The 24,117-nt window shown below is 39.7% G+C and overlaps 1 protein-coding gene across 1 annotated transcript; it reads left to right on the forward strand.

The window, feature by feature from the left end:
- Nucleotides 1-14: 14 nt before the first annotated feature.
- gpr137c (G protein-coupled receptor 137c) lies at nucleotides 15-24,022 on the forward strand. The gene is made up of 8 exons (XM_088331465.1): nucleotides 15-810; nucleotides 12,382-12,431; nucleotides 12,644-12,751; nucleotides 15,542-15,680; nucleotides 18,187-18,333; nucleotides 18,430-18,552; nucleotides 20,864-20,982; nucleotides 22,130-24,022. The coding sequence occupies exons 1-8, from the start codon at nucleotides 445-447 to the stop codon at nucleotides 22,332-22,334; spliced, it is 1,257 nt and encodes a 418-aa protein (XP_088187591.1). The 5' UTR covers nucleotides 15-444; the 3' UTR covers nucleotides 22,335-24,022.
- The last annotated feature ends 95 nt before the right edge of the window (nucleotides 24,023-24,117 follow it).

The raw sequence follows: 24,117 nt of genomic DNA on the forward strand, positions 1-24,117 counted from the left end.
TCGCAGATGGAACGGGCGCGTTTCCCACGTGGGTGCATTTCGCCAGGAAACTGTGAACCGCGTGGCTCCCGAGTCATCTCGATCGCATTGAATCGGGTCGATTATTGAGCCAAGATGGCGGCGACGGAGTCCGATTGGGGGCGGGTCTGTAATTGCATCACAGCTGATCCGAACGCCCCCCCCCACCCGTTGTTTTTGAACGAGAGTCGCCGAAGATTCTACTTCTTGTTTTCTATTTTCCCCCTTATTATGCTTAAAATGGACTGGCTATCTTCCTAATGTTGGGATTTTAGCACACGTAACCGAGCGAGGTTGCATGATGTCTGTTATGTGGAGGAAACAACCGCTGTGGGTGCACATTTGCAGGGAATCTTTTGTGAATTCAAGTCAGCTTTGACCCAGTTTTGGCGTCTGCAGCTTTGCTTGTGTCCGTCCCCGGTGGAGATGTTTTCGGCCACTTCCAGCTTGTTGAGCTCCGTGCAAGAGAAGACCGCGAGCGATGCGATCTCCCCCTCCTTGGAGCTCAGTGTAACCACCGCGTACACGGTCCTCTACTCGTTCCTCTTCGGGTTCGTCTACCTGCAGCTGTGGCTCATTCTGCTCTACGGATACAAGCGCTTTAGCTTCCAGAGTGCCTTCTTGTTTCTGTGCTTGCTCTGGGCAGCCCTCAGGACGACCCTCTTCTCCTTCTACTTTGAAAACGGGGCGCAGGCCACGAAGTTGCAGCCACTGGCCTACTGGATGCTTTACTGCTGCCCAGTGTGCCTTCAATTTTTCACCCTCTGTCTTCTCAACCTCTACTTCTGGCAGGTGAGGCGGTGTTGCATTTTTGGGCTTTCAAATTTAGCACAGTGACATTTGGCAAGGAAGCAAACGTTTGCATCAACTGTTTTTGCGCAATAAAACATTAGATTTGGATGTGCTGTCATAGGAAGATTCCGGCAGGCCACCGTGGTTCAATTGGTCCCGCCAGAGTCTCATAAACCTGTATGAATAAAAACATGGTAATATTTTTTTTAATACATGTAACCGCGTTGTACGTGTCCCACCAAAGATCCACATTCACGCTGGACTGGATGATGAGGTTTTTATTATTACAGTTTCTGCAAATGGATGAGTCACAACATTAGCTTTTTCTGCTGGGTTTGATCTCTTTGATCTCTTTGTAGTACTCTGGTTAAACTGACAACAAAGCATATCAAAGAGCTGTCTTTTCACTTTACAGAAAATACATTTTAGAATATCACAATACACGGCGGCGCAGTGGTTAGCGCTTGTGCGGCACAGTTCATGTCATGGGAACCTGTCGTGGGTTCAAATCCAGCTCCAGACTTTCTGTGCGGAGTTTGTATGTTCTCCCCGTGCTTGCGTGGGTTTCCTCCGGGCACTCCGGTTTCCTCCCACATTCCAAAGACATGCATTTCAGGTGAATTGGCCGGTCCAAATTGTCCCTAGGTGTGAATGAGCGAATGAGTTGTCTGTCCCTGTGTGCCCTGCGATTGGCTGGCAACCAGTTCAGGGTGTCCCCTGCCCACTGCCCGATGATTGCTGGGATGGGCTCCAGCCCCCCGCGACCCTACTGAGGATAAGCGGTACGGCTAATGAGATGAGATGAGACAATACATTTATAAATCTTTGCATTTTAACAAGATACTTTTAACAAGAGATCGTATAGTGGATTTTTAACGTTTACAATGAATTCAACATGTTTTTCTTTACTCTGAATTTTAACCAACATCATCCTTTTTTAATGTATATGAAAAAATAGGAATAAAAACAATAATGAGTATAAAAATGGGTACAATTTACCTGCAAATGGATGAGTCACAACATTAGCTTTTTCTGCTGGGTTTGATCTCTTTGATCTCTACAAGGGGAATTAATATTTAGTAAAACAGAAACAAAACGAAAATAAATCAAAACAGCTTGACAATATCAATCACATTACTATGCATGGTGAGAGATTTGTCAGCTGGGGTTATAATGTTTAAAATTAACTTATTTTGTGGAGCACCAAAAGATATGTCTTACCTTTGTAGTACTCTGGTTAAACTGACAAAACCCCGCCTCCTGGTCACATGTTAGAAGCCAAAACCAAACCCCACCCCATACCAGCAGATGGCACTGTTGGACTCAGCATTGCAGGACATTTACCAAAAACTATACACATATTTTAGCAGGAATTTCAATAAAATAAAAGTTATTATTACACCCGTTACATACATACGATTGCGAAGATAATCAAAATGACTTTACTAGTTCTCAACATATAAATGAATGCAAACGCCATGGTGTGTATTTTGGCTACGTATCTGTTAGTCAGTCAACTCCTCCTCCTTTGTCCTGCCCCACCTGCAATCTGATTAGACGGCTGGGTAAAATTTGACATTGAACAGCGTCGCATTTTCCCCCAGTTGAATATTTTGTAACTCTCTGTCTATCTCTTGCCTTTCTTATAAGGCTCATTTACAGCTTTGATTTTTTTTTTTTTTTGCGGCTCCAAAAATATGTTTTGGGGTTTAATGTTTTCTTGGTCCAATATGGTTCTTTTTGGGTTGCTAATCCTTGGTGTGGTACAAATGAAATGCTTGAAAGCGCATGTAAAAATACGAACTACGGAGCTTCAAAGTGGAAAAAAAACAGCTTTCTGCACAGCCTTCCTTCCTTTTTACTTTATTTTGGGTAGCAAGATGGCGAACAGTTGTTTGATCCCCATATAGGCGAGGCTCTTGATAATTAAGGACTTTTGCTTATATTTTCAGTTGAGTTTTTTTCCTAAATTAAGTTTTTTTTTGTTACTAAGAAGCGCTAAATAATAAACCCTGTCCCTTTAAGACACATATTGATATCATTATTACATAAAATGACATTCCATTTGTAAAAATGGCTGGTGCAGTATTTATAAAGGAATAGCTTCAAATCTCCCAAAATATTTTTCTTCTGCAGTGAATTTATTTAAAGGCAGTTTACCTATCCTTTAATTTGAGGTTCCAAATTGTTAAACGGCCACTAGAAGGCAGCCGAGATGAGTACTTCTATCACGAGGATTGATACTCTAAAAAAGGCTTGTATCCGCACTGATATCTGATATCAGTACTTGGCCATCCCATCTTAAGTACAGGCACCAGAAGAAAAAAAAAGATTGAAAAACTAATTTAAAAGTGTAAATAAAATAATAACAAAACACTTGGGGCTGATCTCACCTTTGCACCTATATATGCAGCTTCACTATGTCTGCTTTGGACCCAAGTCAGCATTTATGTCCTATTAGCATTTCTAGGTGAGTAGCCAATTACTTCACTCAAGTAAAAGTATTGTTACTTTATAATAATATTACTCAAGTATAAATTCATTTGAGTCATCCAAATAATTACTTGAGTAAAAGTCAAAAAGTACTTGTTGAAAAAAAATCAGGTACTGAGTAACAGTAGCAAAATCTTTATTGATTTGAAAAAATAAAAACAACCATTCAATCAGATCATCAAAGTCTATCCAATCAACAATAAATAAAATTTAATTAACAATAGATTCAAATAATCAAGGTAAATCCAGCGCAGCACGGCAGCAGAGTGGTTAGCGCATGTGCGGCACAGTTCTGAGGTCATGAGATCGAACCTCCTGTGTGGAGTTTGTATGTTCTCCCCGTGCTTGCGTGGGTTTCCTCCGGGCACTTCAGTTTCCTCCCACATTCCAAAAACATGCATGTTCGGTTAATTGGCCGGTCCAAATTGTCCCTAGGTGTGAATGAGTGAGCAAATTGTCTGTCCCTGTTTGCCCTGCGACTGGCTGGAAACCAGTTCAGGGTGTCACCTGCCCACTGCCCGAGGATGGCTGGGATGGGCTCCAGCACCCACGCGACCCTACTGAGGATAAGCGGTGCAGGGAATGGATGGCTGGATGGAAGGTAAATCCAAATACTATGATTAACAATGAAATAGTAATTGTATAAATCAAAGAAACAAATTAGCACATTTAGACCAGCTCTGCAGAAAATCAGGAGATGGTGTAATTGTAACCTGAGCTGTCCTGTTGAGACGTTTTGTGATTAAGGGCTATACAAATAAATGTCACTTAACTTGCAGAACAACAAGCTAGCCCATTAACCTGTCCGAATTGTGTCCGTGTGAAAAAAGAAGAAAAATTCTGGGGGAAAAAGAAGAAAACCTAAAAGACAGATTTGGGGAAGGGGTCCACTCAATCAGTTTATTACCGACAATAATGTAACATTATGCACAAAATGAACAAATAATTTAGAAAACATCTATTATTTTGCTAACTAAATTGTAGGAACATGTATTTTTTTTAACTCTACCACATGATGTCGCTGTGTTGTGTAACTCATTTCAAATTTTTCTTATGAAGTAACTTTAGTGTCAACTTCAAGCAACTTAGAATCTCTGTAAAACACACTGTGTTAGTTAAAAATGTTAATTAAAAGTAGTGCAACAGCAAATATATTATGCTAATTACAAGTACAGACGATGTCTTACCTACATATGAGTTCCGGACGATCGTTCGTAAGTTAAATTTGTCCGTAAGTATCTTCAGTGCTATATTTTGTATGTTTAAGGTTCACATAAGTATGTTTAAGGCTTGTATAAGTAACCTCTAATGTTTTGTAATAAAAATTAAACATTTCATAAATAATATGCTCTATAATGATAAATAAAGTTAAGTTTAACCTACTTTTGGAAGATGAGCTTCAACAGTTAGGCGACTTCCTCCGTCATGGTAAAAAGTAGCCGAAAAAAAGCGATCCAACCATTTTCTCAACCGCATCAAGCTTCCATATTCCACTTTCATTCAAATGAAACGGCTCGCCTCTTCTTTACACTTTACACCAACCATATTGAATGGATGCAGAATATAAATCTACTCAAGTAAACACAAAAAGTTTAGTTATTCAAAAGTACTCCTAGAAGTACAAAATGCCCCAAAACGTACTCAAGTAAATGTAACGGATTCATTGTAACTCGTTAGTACCCAACTATGGCATTTCTTGAATGCATGGTTCTTAGAGCGGTAGTCTTTTGACGTGTTTAAGTGACACAGTGCTTAAGAATGTTTGCTTATTTATTTGTCAAACTTAAGTCATTTTTGTTTGCTTATAATGAACCCAGGTGCTCAATGAGCCCCAGCAAAATGTTTTGTTTTTTTTTTGAAGGGGGGGGGGGCTGAAAACTACCTCCGCATTAGATCGGGTTGGTTGGATCTGTTTACCAATGGGGCAGTAGGAGCACCATTTCTTGGGGTGAATTCTAGGCAAGTACAGCCTGGTGGCGCCCATCCCCAGCAGGGCTAAATCTGCAGCTCGAGAGTCCTTTCCCTAAATCCCAGCAAAGTGAGAAAGAAGTAATGAAGTCGTTCTGACTGCTCACATGGCATCTGATCTAACACTGTGGCCCATCCAATCAATTGCGCTCACTAGAAGTAAACTAAAGACTTTGACTGGAACGTTGCTTTTTGGTTACTTGGTTACACCAGCAGCCGATAATGCGCTTGTGTCAACAACATAGTACAGATGTCAGCAGCGCATGATTAACCGTCTAAAGATTTACTGCATTCATTGATTTCACCACTCATTCGATGCATTTGGATATCAATCATTCTTTCACTTTTGAACTGCAGCGTGTGTTTTGAATGTCACACATGTGTGACAAGTTATGCAGTCGTGCTCGGCACGTGTATGCGAAAAGATTCCTCAACAGGGTAGTGGCTTCCCAAAATTTAGCGAGATGCAGTAAACTACTTTCGCTACATGTGTCATGTACAGTAATCATTCGTTTATTGCAGATGTTGCTTTTCCTAAAACGTATCTGGATAGTCAAAACATGCAACGTAGCAATCCTTATTCATTCATTCATTAAATACTCAAGAACAAACCTGATTCACAGGCTCAACTATTGGTTTAAAAAATAAAGTACTGTGTATGTACTATAAATGTTTTTTTTGCAAATAACTTGTATCGTCAAATTATAATTTCAGAGGTAATAGTGAGGTTTATTGCACAACTGTATAGATTAAAGACAGGATCCACTTTACACGATACTATATCGTCCTCATCATAGCTTTCACTGGTTTACCCCACCTGTATGATGCGGCAGGGGTAAACCAGTGAAAGCTGTCGGGCGCTGCTGTTGAACAGAAGAGTGTGTTGTGTCACCCTGACCTGAGTGACATGGCCGCTTTCTTTTGTCCTGTTTCATCTGGAGGGATGAAAGCATGACCAACTTGGGTGCCTAGGTGCTTAACTTGTTTGGGTGTTTAGGCATTTGGTTTGGCCATGGTCCAAAAATTTGTGTGCGTGTGTTTTTTTGTTGTTGCTACTTTTCCCTTTTTTTTGTTTTCTTAGTTTTTGTGCGTGTTTGTGTTGTTGTCGGTCACCCCTCTCAAGGGCTATGACCAGGATAGATAGCTAGATATCGTCATCATGTTGATGTTATGGAAAATTGCATTTACTGTACAGTTGGCAACCCAAAAAAGCCATGTTGGACCCCAAAAAAGACCTATGGACAAATAAATTTGTCTGGTGCTGCAAAAAATTAAAACCATTGTATAAGCCTTGTGGGGCGGCATAGCGTCTTAGTGGTTAGCGCGTCTGCGGTACAGTTCTGACGTCATGGGATCAAATTCATCTCCCAGCCTTCCAGTGCAAAGTTTGCATGTTCTCCCCGTGCTTGCGTGGGTTCCGGCTGGGCACCCTGTTTTCCTTCCACATTTCAAAAACATGCATGTCGGGTGAATTGGCCAGTCTAACTTGTCCCTAGGTGTGAATGAGCGAGTGAGTTGTCTGTCTCCGTGTGCCCTGCGACTGGCTGGCAACCAGTTCAGGGTGACCCCTGCCCACTTACAGAAGACAGCTAGGATGGGCCCTACTGAGGACAAGCAATGCAAATAATGGATGGATAGATATAAGACTCATAAGAAAGGAAGAAATGAAAAATATACAGTATCTATCTATTTTCATTGGAATAATTACAAACGTGCCCTGTTCTGTCCTACAGAAACCATGTATTTTCCCATTATCACACATTTTTTAAACTGGCACTAGGGAGCCAATAGGGAGTGCCAGAGACCAGCATGTGGCTCGAAAGCAATTCTAGGGGGCTGAGAAGTCCGACTTTGACATTAGAAAGCATTTTCCTATGCCTTTTTGCCCTGGCTCCAGTCGGTCCAGAGTTGTGTTGACATGATGGTTTTTAGAGAAACCTCAAAATAAAAAAGATTTTTCCAAACATTACATAGGCTCCTCAAGGTTTTTTACATTAGTGTACGAGTTAGAACGCAACGGTATTGACGCGCAGGCAGTCGAGCAGAAAGGGGCAGGGCAACTGTTATCCAATCAGAATGCAGAACACAATGCACGATGAAAATCTGTGAAGTAACGAAAGCGCTTTATAGCAAGTGACTACTGTATGCGAATACTATATTCAGTTAAATGTTGTGATATGTTGACACTAATAATCCAAACACATTTATATCAATTCTAAAATGGTTTCCAAACTTTTGAAGTCACCATTGTCACTCAAAAGCTGTAAACAACTAAGACAAAGTGATTGCACAATAGTGCACATTCTACCAATATGTGACCCGATCACATTCTTACTCATGTTTTTAAGATTCCTCCAACAGTCAACACATTTCAAATCTTTTAGTAGGTAGAAATAGTTTTCCAACCTCTTACTGTGATTAATCCTTCTCCAGGTCTTTAAAACGATACAATTCTCCCACAAAACAAAGATTGATAAGAAAAGTTAACCCTAACATCAAAATTGCATTTGGTGTTATTCACACACTTGAATGTTTTGCTAAATTCCTGAAAATAATATGTGCACACTTTTGTAACCATGATTTCTGTTGTTTATATTAAACTTTTCCTCAGAAGATATTTTTTTACTCCGGCCAGTTTGCTATCCTTTTTATCTTCAAGAATTACAGGATTGAAAAAATTGGACTATTTTAAATTTTGTGATTAATCAACCCATTGATACAAACAAAATATTAAATTTCTATGATGACAATGATGATATTTAAAATCATAAATACGAAAGACAATATTGTTAATTGTTTTTAAAACTAAAGCGAGATGTTTGTAACTGTGTTATTCTTGTACACATTCCTTATGCTTTGTTTATAACAGTAATTCATTTGTTCAGCCCTTAATCACAAAAGGTCTCAAAGGACTGCAGATCTTTCAGAAAGGGTTTGGAAATTATTGCATTCCTAGAGCAGGATTTGATTCTTAAAAGATCTATGTCAATTAGTTTCTTTGCTAATCAATCATTGACTAGTTTTGTAGTCCATTACAAATATGTTTTTGAGTCGTTTTGTATTAATTCACAGGAAAATGGTTTGCTCTACACCCACTCCTTTGTGTAAATTAGACCAATAATTATTGTCATTGATAACAATATAGAACCTTCTTTCCAACAAGATGAGACAGGGCATTCCGGGGCAGATGACTTAAAAGAGAAAAATAAGATGTTTCATCTATTGCCACCAGGACATCCCTTTTTTATAATAATAATAATAATAATAATAATAATTTCCTTTGTATTGTCATTCTTTGTAACAATGTACACAGAACGAAATGTCGATACACCTGACCCGTTGTAGCGAGCCGATGCAGCCGCAGCCAACAGAGGGCGCCGCCATTTTACCAATGTTATAAGTCTTAGGTTATATTATACTTTATTAGTTTTATATTATTTATTTTCATTTTTATTGTTTATTAATGCAACATTCGTTGCTGCCTGGTCATCCTGGAAGGGGGATGACCTCATGTGCGGTCCCTTCTCAAGGTTTCTTCATTTTCCTCATGTTGAGGTTTGTGAGTTTTTCCTTGCCCTTATTTGGGTTTTAGATCAGGGGATGGTGTAATAATAGTCTGTAGTTTGCAATAATTTGTGGTCTGTGGAGCCTTCGAGACTCCTTGTGATTAAGGGCTGTACAAATAACATAAAAAGTATTTCAGGATAAATAGGCAAACATATTTACATGGTAGTGCTTGGATATAGGCCTTAGTTGAAAGTGCATCGTGAAAATGAATGCAAGAACATTAAACTGCAAAATCCCCAAAAAAGAAAATACAGTATAACTCGATGAACAAGATATGAATAAGCTTTTTTTCTATATATACAGTATTTTTCACAGCTTTTTGTGCTTGTTTAAGGTGGTGTTGGCCCTGAGGAAGAAATTTTCTTGTAGCCTGTTTTAATCACATTTTAACAGACCTGTAGCACCTACCAGAGAGCAGCACGTCAAAAAGGTGGCAGCTGGGTCGGGAAGAGTCCTTTATAATGTTGTCGGCTCATCTGCGCTATAGCCATCCATCCCTATTTTGCACCGCTTATCCTCAGTAGGGTCGCGGGGGTGCCGGAGCGCATCCCAGCTGTCTTTGGGCAGGGGACACCCTGAACTGGTTGACAGCCAGTCGCAGAGCACATAGGGACAGACAACTCACTCATTCACACCGAGGCACAATTTGGACCGGCCGTTTGAATCAGCCTAACATGCATGTTTTTAGAAAGTGCGAGGACACCGGAGTGCCCGGGAGAAACTACCGCAAGTATGGGGAGAACATACAAACTCCGCACAAGAAAGCTGGTAGCTGGATCTTGACCAGTAACCTCAGAACTGTGCTGTGAACGCGCCAACCATTTAAATGCTGTGCAGCCTGCTGCGCCATATCGCGATTTACTGATTATAAAGTACCTGGACCTAGAAGAAATATACTAGCGATATGTAAAAACCTTCATTTAGTCTCAAGGTAGCCACTGACCCATTTTAAAGGGATACAATAATCAGAAACAGATGTTCAGATGAAGTATTTTTAACAATATCAGGCCTTAATCAAAGGTATTAAAATACATTTAAAATAGGTAAGGAAGCCCAACAAGATAATCAAATGACCAGCTCGATGGTCTTGCGGGTAGGGCACCCGCCCCGAGACTGGGAGGTTGCTAGTTTGATCCTCAGACTTATAACATTGGTACCCATTGCCTCCCTGCTTGGCATTAGGGGTTGGAGTTGGGGGGGTTTGGTCACCTAATGACTCCCAACATATCAGTTGGCTTTAATTGGACCTATGAGAATCTCATAGTAAGAATGTGGATCCCAATAAAACTGAAACTGACGAGAAACAAATTTGATGCCAATTTGATTTTTTTAAGGTCTTTCATAGCTAATTTTCATATCCAGACGTGCTTAGAGGAACAATGGAATCTGGAATCTATGGCTAAACAAATGTTTCAAAAGTACAAATGTTGCTCTTTCACGTCGCAGGTGGGGGTCTTTTAGAGCCAAAAATGCTTCAAGCTGCAAGCAATACACTGCAGCTGCATATTGTTCACAGTACACAATCCGAACGTCAGGCCTGTCCTTTAGTTCCTCTTCACATACCTTTTGCTGATAACTATGTCAATTACAGTATTTGCAGCAAAAAGACATTTGCACCCGGGCTGGCTGAAGCCACGTTTTATTTTCTTGGCACAGTCGCCGCCTTTCTAGGTCGCCTTCTGCCCTATATTCTGACACAAAAGGCAGATTGTTTACACATACGAAGTTACGCAACTCCAAAAGTCAGAGGAGACAACTTTGAGCGAACTCGCCACATACTAACCGCAATATTTGCAGAAGCCAGAAGGGACGAGGAAAAGGAAAAGATTGTTATCTTTGCCGAGTTCTCCTTGCAAGACACACTCAGCAAGTTGAGAACGCTCTCTTGCACTGTGGAAAGTGATACGGGAATATGGAGGTTATTGCCAACTTGGTGACAAGCATGTGGGGAAAAAGAAAGAAGCCAGAAAAAAAAAAAGGGGGGGGGGGTGCATTTCATGTTAAAAGATGGTTGCATATTTTGACAAATGTTTGCATGCTGTCTGCCGAAAAAGGAACTTTTATCAACATAGGTTTGGTCACCTAATGACTCGCAACACAGCAGTTGGGTCTAAAAACCCGGCGCCGATCGAAGGCGACGAGTCACGTCGATAGCTTCGCGTGACAAAATGATTTCCGGTAGATATCATGTTGATGGTTGATACTGGCTGAATAATAATAAATTAAAATTAAATTAAATACTTTCATGGTTCCCGCGGATCCTTAGTCTTACCAACCATTCAATTTATTATTCTAAAAATAAAGCCTTAGTTGGCATTAAAATGTCTTAAATCCAATTTTCAAAAGTCTTAAAAATGCGAACACATACGATTTATATTTGATTGAACAAAAAAGATTAAGTAAAAAAGTCGTTTTTTCATGATTCAAGATTAAATGCTCATCAATGTAGCAGATGAGTTCTTTGGAATTAGTACTTTTCTGCTAGTTTTGACCGAGGATCCATGATGTACTGTAAACATCCTTTTTAGTTATTGTTTTCTATTTCTAAAACTTTGGAGAGACCTGTTTTTCAGAGGGATTTTTTTTCAAATGGGCCACATTTGGCAATTTGTTGTTTGCTTTAATATTGTTTTGTTTTTTGTCGACTTGGTCTTAAATTTGATTTCAAAAGGCATTAAAACAGTCTTAAAAAACCTTGAATTTAACTTGCTGTAGGAACCCTTACTTTGTACAACCTCCTTTTGCTGCGATGACTTGTCACAAGTCTTTTTGGGTATGTCTATATGGTCTGGGCATTGTGCTGCAACTACCATGTTTGAGAGTGGGGATAGTGTTTTCAGTATGAAGTGGAGTGTCTTTCTTACGCCAAATTTAATTGTTTGCATTCAGCCCCAAAAGTTCAGTTTTGGTCTCATCTGACCAGAGCACCAGGTTCCACATGTTATTTGTGTCTCCCATGTGGCTTCTTGTAAACACCAAACTGGCCTTTGATTTGTATTCTTTCAGAAAGGGCTTTCCTCTTTCCACTCTTCTATAAAGGGCAGATTTATGCAGAATTCGACGAATAGTTGTCTTATGCACAGATTGTACCAGCTGCATGTCATCCAATGTATTCATGGGCCTGTTGGTTACTTCTGCGATTAGTTTTTCCTTGTTTGGGCTTAAAGTTTAGAAGGACGGCCAGGTCTTTTTGGAGTCTTGCTGCTATGAGTTTTGTGTATTTGTATTTGTTTGTATGTTTTTTGCTTAGTTGTTTTCTGCTTTATTTCTCTTTTTTGTTTTAGTTTTAATATTTTGGCGTTTGCTTCATTGATTATTTCTTTGTTGGGTTTTGCACTTCAGGGGTAATGCATCACAGACTTCAATTGCGTGCATGTGTGTTAATTTAATTACACAGGAATGTCCAGAGACACTGTCAAATTCGCATGGCTCTACCAAACGAAGCGAACCTTTTACTTGTTTTCGTACCTTCTTGTCTGAGCCAACACTTCATCACGTACAAAACCTTTTCACAATAATCTTTTTTTGTTGTGTCGTTATTAGGTGGTGTTTAAGGCCAAAACAAAGTATTCCCCAGAGCTCACCAAATACAGGTAAATGTTTCACTTACATAGATATCAATGTGAAATATTTATAATCCTCAATATGAAGCGACAGGCCTTTTTGAAATGTGGGAATAATATATGTTAAGTATTGAAATGTCTGCTCCCGTTATTAACTTTGTTTTCTATTTTCATAAAATTAATAAAAATGTGACATTTTAATCATTGCATGAAACTTGAAAAATGCTTTCCTTTTTCTGCAGGATTGGTCTATCGTTGTTCTTCCTGTCGCTCGGTATATTTTTCCTTGTGGTGAATTTAACATGCGCATTGTTGGTGCAAGGAACTTTAGAGCGTTCAGGATCGCCAAGGTAAGAGTTATAATTTGAATAATAACTATTACATCTTGTCCTTGTAGCAGAAACTGTTAGTTAAAGGCAAACAGAAAACAAGTAGACAAACTTGAATAATAACAAAACATTATGTATAAATTGCATCAATATTACTTTTATGACTTCAATATGTCTTAACTCCTTAACGCTTCTGAAAATTTCGCCTAAAATGCCAATCCAATACGTACCCAACATAAATTGAATAATGTTCTTGAACCATTTGGCGAGTATGAACGGTTTTGGTCTCTTTTGAAAGGTAACAGTCTGAAGTTTTCCCAAACCGAAATATTCACTGCAAGTGCTACTAACATTGAGTAGTCTGAGTTAGAACACACATAAACGCCTGCAGATGAGTGTAGCATGGGCATCTTGGCTGGAAAACAGGGGAGACAATAGCTTGAAGCCTTACCTGGCACCTTGTCAAATTTGATCACAATCTGAAAAATAAACAGTATATTTGACACAGTATTCAAAGGGTAGGTTTTGGCGTTACAAAAAGTGGCCATTTGAAGATAATCACCTTACCACACTAAAACCTTTTGCCATTTTGTATTTCAATTTGGACAATTTCCTAGACGTTGTGAAAGAGTTGTGAACGTTTCAATTCTCTTTCCGTGTCTCTACCACTATTGTGCACACTATTGTGCACACTTGCATGTAAATCACCTGTGGCGTTAGTTGTTTCAGGGTCTAATTTCAATACAATACGGACATCTTCATTTTGATTTATCTAAAATTTCATTGGATAAACAATGTGTCAATAATCGCTTGAATCGATCACTAGTGATTGAAGTTATTCGGAGGTAAAGGAAGCGTTGTCCTTTTTATCAATACATGCCCTTATTGGCTAATGCGCGCTGTGGACCGTTAAATCTGTATTTTTTAAAATTATATTTTTTTTTTTTACGAGAAGATGTTAAATTATACGCACTGTGTCTTTAATATTTAGATACCCCAAAGTGACTCGGGATAACGATACAAAGTACAAGGTTGGGATCTGCCGTACCCTATTTCGCCATCAGAGGAAGAATGGGGCGGTAGGGGGGCGGCAGTCAAAGTCAGAAGTTTAAACCTAGTGCGGTTGTGAAACCGCAAAGCACTGCATTTTTTCCAAAGTTTTGTAGTGAGTGAGTTTTGGGCAACCACAATTGTTACTGTTCGAATTTCAAAAGTGCTGACCAATCAGCGGGAAGTGTTAATAATAGCACAAGCCAATAAACGCGATTCAAAGTTTGCCAGCACCACACTATGCCACACCCGTCGTGTGAGCTCATTGAGTGTCATGGCGGACTCCGTAAACATAGTCCCAGAGTCAACAAACGAGAAGGAAACAAAGGTTGCACCGAAGAAGGGCGGTACATCACTTGTTTGGACCTATTTTGGTCTCGACGAAGCGGACGTGGAACGGAAGTAAACGCTCGTTGCAGAATTTTCTTTTGCGTAGTCGCCAGGTCCAGAGGAAACACAAGTAATTTGTACCAGCACTTTAAAAATGATCATGTCATGGAAAAAGGATTACACTGCGGAGCCGAGGGGGTGCCAGCCTGCAAAAGTTTGGGAACCATTGGTCTGGATGAAAAAGATTTGTAATTGACTTAAGACAAAAAACCCTCCTAAAACACATCTTAAGGCCCGGTCACACAACCTTTCACGGGTGTATCGAGCCTGAATCACGGCCAGAAATTTCTGCCCGTGAAGCAGACGCTGTTGGACGCTTTTGAGATCGCGATACAGACGAGATACAGCCGTGCTTCACACGCGGTAAGAAATTCACACGCGGAAGGCCGCGCGAAAAAATTTTGCGCTGCTCAAAACTTTAGACCACGGTAACCGCGGGCGGCACAGCGATGCAGCCGCGGTTACCAGCGATAATGATGCGGAACAGTCGCCGGAAGGACGTGGAACAGTCTCCGGCCAATTTTGCACATTTTCCACCGCGGGCAACCACGGGCAAAAAAAAATCGCTAAATTTTACCCGCGATACAGACGCAAAAGGCTGTGTGACCGGGCCTTAAAGAAAGTTGTGTTGATTAAAAAAATGCATCCAATGCATAATATTCAGACAAAATAACTGCAACATCAAATTAATTTAAATGTAAATGTAAGACAAATAGCATGTGACAACTGAAAAATCGTTGGTTACGACTAATGGGGGGAAAAAAGGCTTATTTGTCTGTTTTTCGGCCTTTTAAATTATACAGAACTGTCCAAGTGGACAAAAATATGTGTTTTTATTTATGTTTGCCGTGGTTAGCGCGTGTGTGAAACGGTTCTGAGGTCATGAGATCCAACCTCCTGTGTGGAGTTTGCATGTTTTCCCCGTGCTTGCGTGGGTTTCTTCCGGGCACTCCGGTTCCTCCCACATTCCAAAAACACGCAAGTCAGGTTAATTGGCCGGTCAAAATTGTCCCTAGGTGTGAATGAGCGAGTGATGTTTCTGTCTCTGTGTGCCCTGGTTGGTAACCAGTTCAGGGTGTCCCCTGCCCACTGCCCAAAGATAGGTGGGGTAGGGTCCATCACCCCCGCTACCCTACTGGGGATAAGCAGTGCAGATAATGGATGAATGGATGGATGGATGATTTTCTTTGTTTTGAAATCTCTTTAAAGACAAACTTAAATGTCTATATGTGTTTTCCTTATTTTTAGGTGTAAAACAACGTATTAGGAGTACAGAATCCAGTCTAAAGACCTCGTTTTTTTGCAGCTACTCATCCTTAAAGCCGAACTCAATCCAATAGAAATTTGACCAAGTGACCTGTGTTGTTCCAGCGACAGGCTTGTGAAACACGCGGTCCTGGCCCGCATCCTAATCAACGACGGTCTCTTTGTCCTGTGTGCCGTGTCTTTGACAGTCTGCATTGTCCGCATTGCCAAGATGTCCTCCGCCAACGTTTTCCTTCAATCTAAGGTAAGCGCACCATCACACAAGGTTGCAAGCTCACAATCCATCTACTGTTTGAAGCTTGAGTCGCATGTAAAACATTCATGGCCTGGGGGCCTTATTGGGCCCGCCATGTCATTTTAAGTGGCCGGCGAGAGCTTAATATGTCTGTGTATGCAAAAATTATTGGGTCAAAAGAGAGCTTTAACCAAAAAGTTCATTTCCCACAATGCCTTTCGACTACAACACCCGCAAATTGATGGCGAAATGCTACTACATGCCATAACAGCGATCCCTCGGTTTTCACTCTAATTGGGGACCATAAAAAACCCATGCGAAAAGTGACTGACCAAGATTCCTTCTGAATGATTTAAATGAATATACACACCATGGTGTTTGCGATCATTTATATGATGAGAAATGTAATAGTTATTTTAATTAGCTTACCACTTGCATACGTTTAGCAATATTATATTTCTTATTATAAGTTTGTGAGACTCTGGCAGGACCAATTAAACCCTGGTGGCCGACCAGAATCTAGAAATACCGTAATTCTTTATAATAAAGAGTTTGGAATTAAATAGAGTGTTAAAAGTACAGATGTTCAATAATGAATAACAACATGGATAATAGTCATAGATACTGATACCAGATCCTCTTTGCAAAATTGTTTCAAATCTGCCACATTGGAAAGTTTTCTAGCATGAACTGCATGTTTAAAGTCACACCACAGCATCTCAATTTGATTTAAATCCGGACTTTCACTTCAGAACCTTCATTTTGTTTTGTTTTTTGAGCCATTCAGAGGTGGACTTGCATGTTTGTTTCGGATCGTTGTCCTACTGCATGATCCAAGAGCACTTGCGTTTGAGGGACGCATGTTCTCCTTCAGGATCTTCTTGTAAACAGCATATTACATTATCCAGTGAACCACAACAATTTGTCCGATTCCTGAGGCAGAAAAGCAGCCCTAGACCGTCACACCTCCACCACTATTCTATACTGTAGGCATCATGTTCTTTTTGTCAAATGCTGTGCCATTTTTACACCAGAGTGGGCGGCAGACCTTCCAAAAAAGTTGCATTTTTGACTCATCAGTCCACATAATGTTTTTCCAAAAGCCAAAAAGGATAATTAAGATGCTTTTTTTGGCAAATGTGAGAGAACTCTTTGTTTTATTTTGTGACAGCAGCGTTTTTTTGGCCAATGTCTTTCTTATAGTGGAGTCATGAACACTGACCGTAACTGGGCTGCTTTGCTGCCTCAGGACCAAGACAACATGCTTTAGTTAATGTAATAATGAATTCTGGGGTTTACCAGATGATCCCGAAGGAGAACGTCCGGCCATCAGCTTGGGCCCTCAAATGAAAGCGTTCTTAGATCATGCAGCAGGACAACGATCCCTAACAAACCACAAAGCCCACCTCTGAATGGCTAACAAAAAACAAAATGAAGTCTGTATTTAAATTTAATTGAGACACTTTGGTATGACTTAACCGGGCAGTTCATGCTCAAAACCATTTTGCAAAGAAGAGTGGGCCAAAATTCCTCCAAACATAAACGTTTGATTTCTGTCATCGATGCCAAAGGTGGCCCAACTCGCTATTGGGTTCAATGGGCAGTTACGTTTTTCACGTAGGGCCAAATAGGTTTTGATATTTTTAAATACATAGATAACATTTTAAAACTGCATTTTGTCTCTGTGTGGTATTGAAATTGGTGTGATGATCTGAAACCATTGTAAGTTATAAATATGCAGAAAACAGATGATCAAGAAGGGGGCTAATACTTTTTCACTGTAATATAAATATTACAACAATCCCCAACTAATACTTTTCCTTGATACTGCATTCATTTAATAGTGATTAACTTTGTTTTCTAAGGTTCTTGATTGGTAATGGGACACTAAAAGAGAGCAGATACTGGCATCACGAATACAGATAACTTAAAAATGACCCATATCCTCACTGATACTGGTAACTGGTATTGGTGCTTGCTGATTCCCTGTTAAAATTATTGTCTAATAATCTTTAAGTATCAACAAGAGCGATTTAACTGACCCACTAACCCATTAAGGCAGTGTTTTTTAAAGTGTATTGGAGAAAGCCTGAAAGGATTCCGCCAGAAACTTCAAGTTTTTATATTACCCCTCAACATTAGATTGTGGATATATCGTAGTTGGGCTTAAGATATGTAATTAGGCAAATAACTTTGGCTGTCGAATGAAGCAAGATAAACAGTACATCAATAATATAGATATTTTGTGTGAGAGAGTTGAGTGTGAGGAAACATGCACAAACTGATTGATGCAGTTTCTGATTGATAATTTTGACACTCCTTTAATTACACTTACTTCGTTTTCTTTTCGGATAAGAAGTTATGTCCCCCCGCGTAATTGAAATCCCTGTAAAACGTTTTTGTTCTCTAGTTGGGGCTTTTATGTTTTGGCCGTGTTTTCCATTTGAAGACTTGAATTATTGAAAATGTTTCTAAACCTCGTCCGTTTGGATTTTCATTTCCTTTTTTTCCGCAGGGGACATCCGTATGTCAGGCGATCGTTGTGGGGGCGATGGTGGTTCTCCTCAACACATCGAGAGCTTGTTACAACCTGGTGGTGGCGCTGTCTCTTATGGGAAGACCCGATTTTTCCAATTACAGCTGGTACATTGTTTCAGACCAGGTGAGCACTGCTCAGTTTGAGAAGTGTTGGCAATCAAACTTGAAATGACATAGAAGGGAAAAAATGGGTGAAAATTGTTTAATGTTTGCACTGCAGGCTGATTTGCTGAACAGCAATGAGGCCTACATGGTATACGGGATCATCTTGTTCTTTTGGGAGTTGCTGCCTACCAGCTTGATGGTGCTTTTCTTCCGAGTCCAGAGGCCGAGGCAAAATATGGTAAAAACATAATCTGCTCATATTTCTAATTTATTTTATTTTCCCCCACTCAAATGGTAAATGGTCTTCATTTATAAAGCGCTTTTTAAGTCAATGAAGACCATAAACCTATAGGGAGTCAGCCATGCAAGGCGCCCACCTGCTTATTGGGGGCATTAGGGATTCAAGGACACTATAACACAGAGGAGCTGGAAATCGAATCAGCGACCTCTTGATCCCAAGATGAGCGCTCTACCTCCTTAGCTAACGCCTAATGCCGCCCCACTCAAAACATCCAAGATTGATGTTTAACGACAACGTCTTCATCATGTAGACCAGGGGTGTCAAACTCATTTTAACTCTGGGGCCACACCATAGAACAAACACTCTCTTGGGGGCCGGACTAGTAGATTGCAGAGAAAGAAAAAAGAGAAAGAGAGGGAGAGAAAAAGAGAGCGTGTGGGACAAGGGAAGAGAGGAAGTGAGAAAATGAGAGAAATAGAGAGAGGAAGAGAGCGAGAGTAAACGTGAGAAACAAGAGATAAAAGAGAAATAGTGAGAGGGGGAAAGTAAAAGAGTGAAAGAAAGAAATAAGAAGAGATAGAGAAGAAAGAAGGGTAGAAAGAGAGCAGTGGAAAGCAAGAGAAAGAGAGAGAAAAGGAAGAAAGAGTAAAATAAAGTAAAGACAGAGAGAGAAAGAGACGATGAGGAACAAAGAAAAGAACAAAAGAGAGACAGGAGTGAAGGGGAGAGAGATAGAGATTGAGAGAAAAAGGGAGGAAGAGAAAGAGAGAGAAAGCAATACAACTACAGCGTCTTTGTGAGAGGAAACGGGCTTTGGCAACATCAAGTGGACATATTTCAACATGCAGCTCGTTTTTCTCTTGCGCTTCCCTCAGCGTTGTCTCGCGGGTCGGATTCAATCCCTTAGCGGGCCTGATCCGGCCCGCGGGCCGACTCTTTCAAACCCCTGATGTAGACTATTTTATAATCTAAACAAATGCAGTGTTTGGTTTGACTAAATCATCTCTTTGTCCGCTCATCCATCTTAATCCAAAGTAAATTTGCAATTTCTGTTAAATCCTTTCTTTTGTGACGCTGATTAAAAAAAAAATCCTAACATTCAAAAGCAGTGTATTGATTTGATGCAAATCAAAGTCTTATTATGTTGAGTGGCAGCAAGGACAAGAATATTTTCATTTAAATTTGGAATAGATGAGCAGTTCTCAACATTTTTAGTGAGGTACGTCTTGTAAATAAATAATTTACCTGTCAAGCCTCCTAACCAGTGAGAGCTTTTGCAATTGTGGAAAATTAATGTGTTGCTATTTTTGTATGGTGGTCTTTCTTTAACTAATTCGAAAACAATTGGGCCAAAAACAGTTATAAGTAAAATTGTTAAAATCTCCAGAAACTCCAGTTCAAAAATTGAGGGAAAACGTATTCAAATAAAAAGCCGTCAGTTTCCAAGTAAAATGTTCTTGTTTGGCCAGCAAATCATACTGCTCGTTTTTGTTTTTTTTCACAACTTCATTTTGAGAATATTTTCCTAGTAAAATTAAATACATCTACCGTACTAGATTATTTGGCTCATTTGCAGATTTCTTTTATTATTTTAAAAAGAAATAAAATTTAAATTATTTTGAAAATTATCACCAAAACATAGCCCTAGGGTTTGTTGTGAACATTTGCTCTAAAATGATAAATGATAAACTATTAACCTATACTCTATGACAGAGGTGGCAAACAAGTTTGACACAAAGAGCCGAAATTTCTAACTGTGCGAGTCAAACAGCCACACAACGCATTGACCGGCATTAGACGTAACCCACGCAGATGATTGGCAGTCAGTTATGTGTCCGGAGCAGCATAAAAACAACAAATTTCCAAATATTATTTATTATTTGTTATTAACTCTGATGGATTCAATTGTGTTTTAAGAAGGGAACAAAAAATAAACATGAAACGAGGCAAAGAGCCACCTTATATAGAAAATATGAGGCAAAGAGCCGCATTCTTATTGGCCAAGAGCCGCATGCGGCTCTAGAGCCGCGTGTTCGCCACCCCTGCTCTATGAGATAAACGGCTTTCTAAATAAGACATTCATTTACAAATCTTTTAATTTCCTGTTAGATTTCTTTCCATGATATTAGTAGGATTGGTTTCTTTTTACATTAAGTTGATTTAGAATCTCTTGTATCCCCTGGACTGCCTTGATGTACCCCCAAGGGTATGCGCACCCCAATTTTATAAACACTGGCAAATACAGACTTTACAAAGATCAATCAATGAAGCGACATGAATGCCATAACAAAGTTTGAATATGTGGCAGGTTCCCTCGGGTATCCTCAACAGTCAAACATTCGGCTCCAGAGATTCCTTTTTCGATAACCCGAGGCGATACGACAGTGATGATGACCTGGCTAGAAACAACAGAGGCGATCGGGCCAGGTGGGTCCGGGTCTGTTCTGTTCAGGAATACATGGGCCAAAATGAAAACCTTTAATTTATTGGTTCTCAACTGGTATGACTTCAGAACCCATCGTTCCACCCAATTGACAAGTTGCTACTCAAATCAAGTAATATTTTCACTTCTAAAATATATCTAAGGAAATTATTGTGCGGTTTAAGGCAGAGATAATATAATATTATTCACCTTTTTTCCCCGAAAAACAAAATGACCAGCAAAACCAAAACAACTCGAAGTACCTTATATACTCGCATATAAGCGACCCCCTAAATTTGCTCCAAAATAACCACATACTAGCATGTATCGAAACATTGGTTACTATTTAACATTAATATACTGGTAACAATTTTAAAATATAACATTTTTAAACTGTTTACTGTACCTTCCAGCAGTGCTTCAATGGCAGACACTTGTACACTACTTGTCATATTTAGCTATCGTTTACAGTAATCCCTCGGTTATCGCGGTTAATGGGGACCAAAACCACCCGCGAAAAGTGAAAATCCGCCAAGTAGAGACACTCCTTCAAAAATGCTTAACATTTTTTTTTTTTTTAATTGTTTTATTTTGTTATTATTTTTTTTAGATCCGCGAAGCTCTGAACCCGCGAATGTGGAACCGCGAAGTAGCGAGGTCCCACTAATCGTTTTGGTCATTGTTTTCCACTCTTCCTTCCCCTTATCAATAACTTTGTTAGGGCCCATTATTATGTGCAGAAAAGGAAATCAAACCAACAAAATCAAAAAATGAGATGAGGCCCCTCTCAAACACGCTGATTAACGGGAGAAGTAGAAGAGGTCGAGGGCGTTATTGCAATCTGCTGTTAAGAGCGTAATGGACCTTGAGTATTTTTCTTCTTCTTAGCATAATTTTGCCAAGGCGAAGGCCCGCAGCCCACTTTTGGGTCCAGACCCACAATTTTAGAAACACTGCTTTAGTTTATCCGATCAAGAGATAAAATAAAAACAGATTGGGTTTTAAAATAAGTGTTTTTTTAGTAGCAACAACATTAAGATTTGTTTATGATGTTGGTTATTTGTAAACTAATTACAGTAGTTACCATTATTTATTCAACTAGTGGACGCATGTACCATGACACACTCTAATATTCTCTTGCTTATCTCACAGCCTGCCCTCCTCTGCAGCGCAACCCAGTTGGTACGGCACGATCCAGTCCAACGAGGCCCAGGGATCGACCAAGCCGGCCTCCTCCACGGCCCCCCTCCTCTTCGCTTACGGAAACATCCGAAATGCCCAGCACCACCACCACAACTACTACTCTACGCCGCAAAGTAACCAGCACGGCTCCTATAACTCCACCCCGAAGATCTGAAAAGACAAGAGACTCTGATTTACAAACCATCGCTCTGTCGCCGAGAAACAAGATTGCGGACCAGGAATGTAGCACCAGAATCCCTACCCAGACTCCTCAGGGTCAAGTCAGTCTGGATTTTGTATAAAAATACAACAACACGTTGTTAAAGGCAGAATAAGGCATTCAATTCATTCCTACACTCGACAACTGAATTGCCAAAAAAAAAAAAAAAAAGACAGCAGGCCTTTAAGGCTAAACTTGTAACCAAAATGAAAGATCTAAGCTTCCATTTACGAGTTCTTACAGTTGTATGTTTAATAAGAAGTTCACAAGGACCAATCGGGTTGCAGACCGTTTAGAAAACCTATTGCGAACTATGCTAACGATTACCAGCATCACTTTGAAACATGTTGTTCGTATATCTTTCTCTTTTAAGTCGATACGAAAAGGGGGTTTAAATGACCCATAGCCGTGTTTTGTTTGTATGGATTTGCCGGCAATTTACTGGCGTTCAACTCTTAACCAGGATTGGCTACAGTGTATGTGATCGTAAAACAGTAGCAAAAAACGTGAATGTAGTCTTCAAGAAGTTTCATGGGTGAAAATATTGAAACAAAATTCTAAGTTACATTTGCTGTAGCTGCAATCAAGAATTTGATTGCGGATGTCCACGGATTGGACCATTTGGCCAAAATAACAACCAAACTTTATAAGCTTTGCTGCAATATTTTGCACGAGAATGTTTGAACTCTGAAAGGAGGAAAGAAAAACGTGAAATATTCATTCCTTACAGAAGCTGTTTGCACAAGACATACTGTAGTCAAGTGATGTAAGGACGGAATTGTTTGCATGGGAATGAATGTGATCCAAACGGTGAGGATGGTTTTATATGCTTTTAATTCATCAATACTTTTCCGATTTAACCAGTTTGTACTTTTTCATTGTTCCTTGAATTATGTTTTATGTTTGTCCAATTTTCTGAGAGCGTGTGTTAAATCTGTGAATCGGATAGTTGCATCCTGTTTAAGGCCCAAACTTGATAAACAGGGCACATCAGTGGGGAGAGGTGGGCCGATATCATGTTTTTGGCTTTTTTGTCGTCTTTCAGGAAAATGTCATTCAAGATAAAATAACTTTTGGTATATTTTTGTTTAAATCGGAGCAGACACTAAGATTCTAATGAGAATTCTTAAAAGGAAAATGAGTTGGAGTCCTCCAGCTAAGTTAAAAACGTAACTTTCAATGTGGTCAGTTGCAAAACGTTCATTTCGTTACATAGAGCTGCAGTCAAACTCCAGTATTAACTTACGGTACAACGTCTTCATATGGACTAGAGGATTTTGCTTTTTACTCACTACTGCAGGTGGCTACTTTTGGACTTGCTGTACAGTTAAGGTGACCTCAAATTCAATTTGGGTTCCTAACTCGTATTCTACGAAAACATCATGAATGAATATACCATGTTTAGACTATTTGGGGCCCATGAGGCTCCATGGTTGACATTGCTTTAAAGTTCTCATTTCTATGTGAAAGTAGCATGGCTCTACACCAAGTCTACATATCTACAATCAAGTCCCTCGAGAAGAGTTGCGGTGTCTTTTAACAAGGACCAGACTGAATGTAACTTTTTTGGTGAAAACCAATCATTTCTGTTGTTCAAATAAGCACTAGATATGAATAAAGGCTTCCTGCACTGTTTGACATAAGTGATGGCAATCAAATCTTTACTGCCTCGTATTGTAATATCTGTTGATCTTTGAGGGGTTGAATTTATCAAGACAATTTCAAAAACAGACCCAGG

Source organism: Urocampus carinirostris, chromosome 3 (assembly GCF_059441175.1).
Source record: "Urocampus carinirostris isolate Australia breed hairy pipefish chromosome 3, RoL_Ucar_1.0, whole genome shotgun sequence".
In the NCBI taxonomy this organism is placed as follows: domain Eukaryota; kingdom Metazoa; phylum Chordata; class Actinopteri; order Syngnathiformes; family Syngnathidae; genus Urocampus; species Urocampus carinirostris.